The 7,856-nt window shown below is 43.6% G+C and overlaps 1 protein-coding gene across 1 annotated transcript in view; it reads left to right on the forward strand.

The window, feature by feature from the left end:
• Positions 1-6,515, forward strand: part of Loxhd1 (lipoxygenase homology domains 1) — a 164,155-nt gene extending 157,640 nt beyond the window's left edge. Inside the window, exon 40 of the mRNA XM_031366253.1 lies at positions 5,830-6,515. Within this exon, the coding sequence (XP_031222113.1) occupies positions 5,830-6,310 (481 nt within the window). The 3' untranslated portion in view covers positions 6,311-6,515. The remainder of the gene's footprint in view (positions 1-5,829) is intronic.
• Positions 6,516-7,856: the final 1,341 nt, after the last annotated feature.

The following is a 7,856-nucleotide window of genomic DNA, read 5'->3' on the forward strand; positions in this document are numbered from 1 at the left end:
TTTTGTTCTCCTTTGCTGACAGTGCTTATCGGTTCAGAATGTTCCACCAGGACCTTCAGTGTTGTTAATGTGCAATGTCATATCTGCAAGTCTGAGCAGTTTAGTTCTCCCCTTCATGTGTATCTGTGTTCCTTTGATTTCCTTCTCCCGTCTGAGTGCTCTAGCCAAGACTTGAGAGCTATGTGGAGTAGGCACTCTCATCTCATTCCTGATTTTAGTGAGAAGGCCTTGGATTTCCCCTGTTTAATGCAACGTTAAATATAAGTTTGCCATAAATGATCCCTGTTATACTGTTCTAGTCTTAGTTTCTTCTGGGATTTTATTACAAAGGGATTCTGGATTTTGTCAGAAAATCTTTTCTGCAATCATAGAGATGATGGTGTGTTTTCTGTCCTTGAATCTATGGAGTGATATATTGCATGTATTGATTTCTGATGTTGAACTCTTTGCCTCCCTAGAATCAAACCCAAGGTGTCATGGTGCATGATTTTTTTTTTTTTGATGTATGATTGAATACAGTCTACAAGTAGTTTGCCTATGTTCATCAGGGAGACTGGCGTGTGTGTGTGTGTGTGTGTGTGTGTGTGTGTGTGTATGCATGTGTATGTGTGTGTTCTTATCTGTGTATCCTTATTTAATTTCAAGGTAGTTCTACCATCATAAAATCAGTTTGCTGGTATCCCTTTCCTTTCTGGCTTACAGACTACATTGAGGAATATCCATCTTTGTTCTTCTTGATGTGTGTGTCTGGTGGAATTTATCAGTGAGTCCATCTGGGTCTGGGTTTGGGACCTTCATATTTATGCTTCAATCTCAGCATCTGTGATACATCTATTTAAGTTGTTTATATCACTTAGGTCTAATATTAGTATGCTGGCATGTCTAGAAATGTATCTGTCCTGTGGTTTCGTTTTTACACATATACACATACCCCCCCACACACACACACAGGCTGAAGGACAACTTATGGAAGTTGGCTCTCCTTTTACACTACCAAACTCAGGTTGTCAGGCTTATGAGCAAGCACCCTTACCACCTAGCTATCTTACAAACTCAAACAGATGTTTTCAAAGTCTGCCTTAATGATATGAATAGCATTGGTCTTGTTGTAATGTCTCCCTTTTGATTTCTAGTTTTATAGACTAGGGTCTTCTCTTTTGATTGTTTAGTTTGGCTACTGGTTTATCAGTCCTGTTTATCTTTTTGAAGAACCCACTCCTTATTTTGCTGATTCCTTGTGTTATTCTTTTGGTCTTCATTCATTTCTGCCTTAATCTTATTACTCCTTTTGGTTGACTGACTTGGGTCTGGCTGACTCTGGTTTCTTCCAGGCCTTAATGTATATCCTTAAGCTTTGTATTTGATACCTCTCTAATGTTTTTGAATGTAAGTATTTATAGATATGGATATCCCAATATTGATTTCATCACATTGCAGGTTCTAGTTCACATTTCACAAGTTCTAGTATGTTGTGGTTTTATTTTCATTAATTCTAGAATTTTTAAATGACCCTCTTGATTCCCTCACTAATTCATTTATAACTCAATGGTGTATTGTTCAATCCCTATGAGTCTTGCTCGATCGTTTCCCCTGGTGTTGACTTTATTTGTTACAATAGCATAAGACATAATGGAGGAGAGTCGGGCAGGATATATGGTATGGTTTGAAGAAAGCAAAGGAAAGCAAGAAGTGTTGTAATTAAATTATATTCTCAAAAATTAAAAAAAAAGAGAGAGAGATAGGATATAAGAAATCACTTGAATTTTCTTGTATTGTTAAAGATCTTCTTTAGTGTCCTCAAATGTCATTTATTCTAGGGAAGGAGGCAACATGGGTTTCTGAGAAAAGTGTATTCTGCAGTGTTTGGGTGGAATTGTCTGAGGGCATCTGTTAAGTCCGTTTGATCTATGACGGCACTTGGCTGTAATGTTCCTTTGGAGTGCTTTGTTCATTTGGTTCCGTTTGTCACATGACCTGTTTATCCGTGAGAGTCGGGCACTCTTAACGTGTAGGGGTAAAATCTGTGCCTTTACATCCATTGGTGTTTGTTTTATAAAGTTACATGTCAATACTCAGTACATAAAGTTTACAGTTACGATACCCTCTTAGTGGATCAGTCCCTTCATCTCTATGGTGTGACCCTCTTTATCTCTTGCAGTTAAGTTTGCTTTGATGCCTGTTTTGTTAGATATTGGTATCACTCTGCCTGCTTGCTGTCTAACTCCATTTGTGTGGAACATTGCTTTCTATTCCCTTACACTCCATCTTTAAAGCTATGCTCACTTTTCCCCCATGAAATGGGTTTCTTATGGGAGATAAATAGATGGGCCCCATTTTTAAATCCAATCTACTAGCCTGTGTCTTTTAATTAGAGGATCAGGATCATAACATTGACAGTTATTGCTGAGAGCTTCGCACTGACTGGCGTTTTGTTATTTTGTAGTATTTGGAGGTTCCCTTCCTTATTAGATTATGTGCCTGCCCTTCTAGTGCACTTTATTCTTTCCTGTGAGCTTGTGGTTACTCCTTTCTCAAAGTAGATAGACTCCTTCAGTTATCCTCTGTAATTCTGGCTTAATGGTCATAATTTTTTTTTATTCTATCATGTAAAGTTCTTCTTTCTCTTTAAACTATGAAGAGTGATTTTTGCCAAGTAGTGTGACCAGGGTCAGTAGTTACTGTCTTTCGGAGCTTGACTGTGCTATTCCACGCCCTTCTGGGTCTTAGAGTGTCTGTTGAGAAGTCTGCTGTTACGCTGAAGTGGCCTTCATGTGTCACTTGGTCCTTCATCTTTGCTGCTTTCAACGCCATCTCCAAAGCCTTAAGCTTTGATTTAGAGTTGGATGTGGGGAGTTTCTTTTCTGGTCCCGTGTGTCTGGGGTTCTTGATGTCTCGTGTGTCTAGCTGGTCATCACTTTTCCTAAGCTTGAGGAGCTTCCTGCTGTGCTCTTACTGAACATAACTTCTATGCCTTTAGTTTGAACTTCTCCATCTTCTATGTTTACGCCTTTTACGGCATCTCAGCATCTAATAGGCTTTGAGTGTTCCATTGTGGTTTCTTAATATTTTATCTTTGTAATTCTCTGGATGTTTCCATTTGTCTACTTTGTCTTCTAGCCTTGGTAATCTGTCTTCCACTTAATTTATCCTCTCTGGGAGGCTGTCCAGTGCGCTTCTCCCTTATTGATCTTTTCATTCCCATTCTTTTTTATGATTTCTAGTATTTCCCTCTATTGGTGATAGATACTGTGTTACCTTCTTTATTGTATTCAGTAGTTTGCTTTGTGTTCTATCTGTGATTACTCTGAGATTTCTTCACGTCCTCTTTGGTTTAGTGCAACATTCTCATAATCATGTTTAATTCTTATCTAGGATTACATCTCACCCATTTGCACTGTAGTCCTTTATGGTGGAATTGTTATTTTCAGGGATTGCATTGTTTGATGTTTTTAAAAAATACTTCTTGTGTCTCTGCATTGGGTTTAGTGCATTAGGTTGTAAGTTGGAGGCTTTTAATCATGTATATTCATCCAGCCTCAGTATTTTGACTCTCCAGGCAGTGGTAAGTTATGGAAGGATCAATATGTCATTTGTCCTCACTGACCTGAGTGTGTGGCTGATCCCCTTGTCTGTGTGCTTGCTCTCCAGCTTTGCCCCAAGAGTAGACTCCTCTTTTCATCAGCCACTATAAACAATACATAGACTTACAAAAACACAATAGTAGTTAAATAAAAGTGATCACCCTTCTGTGTAACTAATTTGAGGGAAATAAGAAGCAGACAGATTGTTGTGTCCTAAGATATTAGTTACTTCAGGGAGGGAGGGAGGGAAGAAGCAGAGTAATGCCAGAAATTAGCATTAGAGCAACAGAGAAAGCACAAGAGAGAAAGGCCAGTAGAGCAGAAGACAAAGGGAGAAGATATGGCAGCTCCGAGTGAACGTAGACTCCAAAGAGAAGGTGGAAGTCGGGCTGGGAGATGGCTGTCACTAAGTGCTTGTCATGCAAGCACACGGCCCTGAGCTCAGTTCCCAGGAAAAGCCTGGCATGGTACCACATGCTTGCAATCCCAGTGCTGGGAAAGCAGACAGACAGATCGCCCAGGTCTGAAGGCCAGCCAATCTGGTGTTAGCTCTGAGAGACCCTGACTCAAAAAGGAGACCCTACTCAGGTAGGTAGCGCCTGAAAAATTGCATCTATGGTTGACCTATGGCCTCTACATGTATATGCTAGTGTGTGCATAAACACACACACACACCACACACAGGAAACTGAGGCAGGGAGACTCCTAAGCCCACAACAACCTGTGCAATCAATCCCCTACAGGACCTGGTGCTGACTCTGCCTAGGTGAAGACTCTCTGGAGTATTCATGGAGGAAGGGCATTGGTACTAGTCATTTCAGGGGCAGGTCACAGACATAGGTCCTGCTTCTGTGTGTGTTCTGGTGTGCCTAGGGCATGAGTGCTGGTGTTGCCACAGGGCTCTCACTTAGATGCTTGCTGTGAGTGCAGGCCTGTCATGTGTGTGTTCTCACAGCCGTAGGATGCCAACATAAATCCTTCCTTCAGGATGCTTTTCTGTAGACACAACAGAAAAGCTTGGGCAGGCTACTACAGGGTGAAGGGCAAGTGCTGCTCCTCTTTCTGGGTGTCCAATGGGGACTCCGGCTCAAATTAAATTTCCGCTGTGCAGAGTCCTGTGTGATTTCAAGTCATAGTTTCTTCCTCTCTCTGATGTAGGTTTTCTGCCAATCATGTTTCAAGTTAGTCCTGTGACACTTGCTATGGGTTCCCAGGGTGCAAATGAAGGGCTTTGCTCTAGACTTGAGCAGGTGACCCAGCAGGGACCTTCTGAAGTTGGCTCCGTTCCCCTCCATCCCCTTCTTCTGTAGAGTGCTTCTTAAGATGGCTGCTCTCTGCCCATCCCCAGTGTACTCACCTCTGGGCGCCCTTTTCCAGCGCTGCATTCCTGAAGTCATTAGCACCAGGACTGCTTATTTCAAAATCTGCTAAATTATTAGTGTTGTGGGAACTTGTTCTGAGGAGCAAACAGCCATTCACCCCAGATAGGAAAACAACAGCGGAACAAAGAAATAATTCCATCCTCGTCTAGACTAGTGAGCCAGTGAGTTTAATAGGGTTTACTTAGTGGAGCATAAGAAAGTTATAAGCCACTAAATAACTGGAGACAATGTTTCTCCTCCAGGAATGTATCGCCTATTTTCGGAGAGGGGCAGGGCTTCATGAAGCCCTCCCCCTTCCGAACCATTAACTGCCTATAAATTCCCAAGGATGAATAAGGCCTTATTAGCATTGAGCTCCCTTCCCCCCGCCCCAGCAATGGTTAACTGCCTAACAAGGCTCAAACGAGGTGGGACTTCACACATCCCTCAACCCTTCCATGATGGAATGAAAATGGGCTCCCATCTTGGGCTGGCCTCCCGTAGATAGGAAACTATCAATTTGGACTGGGAAGAAACCATAGCAATTGTTTATGCCAAACCTAGGAAGCAAGAGGCGCAGAGGCCAATTAGCTGGTCCCTGATATTTTCCGGGTAGAAGAGGATGGTGATTTGAACTAGAGCGGAGCACACGGGTAGATACTAGGGGTGGAGAAACAGACAGGCCCGTTTCTAGATGCTTTTGAAAGATAGGACCAATAGGTTTGAGTTACGGATTTCAAGTGGAGTATGAAGAAATGGAAAGGAATTACAAGAAACAAGGAACAACTGGAAGATTGGGGCATACGACCTCAGTATCTTGGGCGGAATGAGCACCACTGCTCGTATCTCCAAAGCTGACTCCTGTCTGCTCTTTATCCCTCTATCAGGTACTTCTTTAACTGTGACTGCCTCATCCCCCTCAAGAGGAAGAGGAAGTACTTCAAGGTATTCGAGGTTACGAAAACGACAGAGAGCTTCGCCAGTAAGATCCAGAGCCTGGTGCCAGTCAAGTACGAGGTCATCGTGACGACAGGCTACGAACCAGGGGCGGGCACTGATGCCAACGTCTTTGTGACCATCTTTGGCGCTAATGGGGACACTGGCAAGCGCGAGCTGAAACAGAAAATGCGCAACCTCTTCGAGAGGGGCAGTACAGACCGCTTCTTCCTGGAGACTTTAGAGTTGGGAGAGCTGCGCAAGGTTCGTCTGGAACACGACAGCAGCGGCTACTACTCAGGCTGGCTGGTGGAGAGAGTAGAGGTCACCAACACTAGCACTGGAGTGGCCACCATCTTCTCCTGCGGCAGGTGGCTAGACAAGTCCCGGGGTGATGGACTCACCTGGCGAGAGCTCTTCCCGTCTGTCTGAGATGCCCCGGCCACACCTCATACCCTCCATCTTGCGTTCAACATCATCTCCCCAGCTCTCTAGGGGTGGGGACCAGAGCAGCGGACATGGGGTCTCCTATCCATCAGAGGCTGCTCCTTGCGAGTGACTGTTTGTGGAATCCTGGTCTCTACCTTCTCCATCTCTTGGGTATACAAGAATTATATTCATCACATGTCATAATCCATGACTGTATAAACTTTTTTTTTTATTTTATTTCCTTATAATAACAGTGGTGCCCAGGTTGGGACTTGCTGCAGGGTGTGGATGGAAAATTGGGGCTTCACTCAAGGGAGACAAGTGAAGAAGGAGAGGTTATCAAGACGGTATATTTTAAGCAAAAACTAATTAACACTTTTTTTTCCAAAAAAAGCTGGGCTAATTAAATTATTACGAACCACACCCCTCAGAGAACTCATCTGAGCACCTATGTGCTAAGACATGTATGTTTTTTTCCCATTTCCAACAAATCTAGGGTCAAATGCAGAAAAAGAAGTGTTGGGGGACCTTGACCCTGTGAAAAGTAGATAATTTTTTTCCACCACTTTACAGAGACCAAGAGAGTGGAAGCTCTCAGATCCTGACATCTTGGTTCCCTCCACCCCTATCTTTCTGTCTGTTTGTCTCTCTGTCTGTCCTGCTGCTTTCTTCTCTCAGCCCCTCCTCCCCTATCACACTGTGGAGAAGATCCTCAGCTCAGAGTCCACACCACATCCCTCTCTGCCACATCCCTCTGACAAGTGCTGGTGTCAGTGGTGGTGTCACTGTGAAATGTGGCATCTGCTATCTCTAGGGCAGAAGGGATCTCATGCTTCCATTCTGGTATAAATGTTGGCTTGCTGCTCTTGGGATAGGGCAAGCCTGGCTCCACTATGTACCACACATAGCCTAGTTTCTTGCCATCTTCAATCTGCCCTGCTTGCTTTACGTTCCTTAGAAGACCTGTCCGGATCCATGAACACTATTACCAAACTCTCTCGATTAAACTATTGATTCTTCTGTTGATTTGGGCATGCTTTTATCCACAAGGCCCCTCCTACCAATCCCACCCACCCATTCTCCAGGTTCCTGAGACGTGGACCAACTCTAACTTGGGAAAGTCAGTTACAGCTCCAAGCCCAGAGTGTTGCTCTCCAGTGACGTCTCACCATCTGTCATCCTGCCTTTGCCTTTTCTACACTCTCCTCTCTGCTAGAAGTTTTCTTGCTACCCATCTACCCATCCACCCATCCATTTCACCAGACCTGGTGTTTTACATTTAAGGTGTCTCAGTTCAAGGTCTTTATTCACTGCCAGGATATCTTTCCGTTATCCCTCCCTCAAGATAGATCTGGGAAGCCTCATGTTGTGCCCACATCCAAGAATGGTATGTTGTAGGGAGGTTGACCCTCGACCTGGACCAAGAGCCTTCAAGAAGGATCGGTTTAATTCATCTTTATAATCCTAGAACTTATCACAAATCCCAGGGTACATATTTGTACATATTTGTTATTGGAAGAATAGTATATGGAAGGAAGGAAGGATATGT

Source organism: Mastomys coucha, unplaced genomic scaffold, assembly GCF_008632895.1.
Source record: "Mastomys coucha isolate ucsf_1 unplaced genomic scaffold, UCSF_Mcou_1 pScaffold13, whole genome shotgun sequence".
In the NCBI taxonomy this organism is placed as follows: domain Eukaryota; kingdom Metazoa; phylum Chordata; class Mammalia; order Rodentia; family Muridae; genus Mastomys; species Mastomys coucha.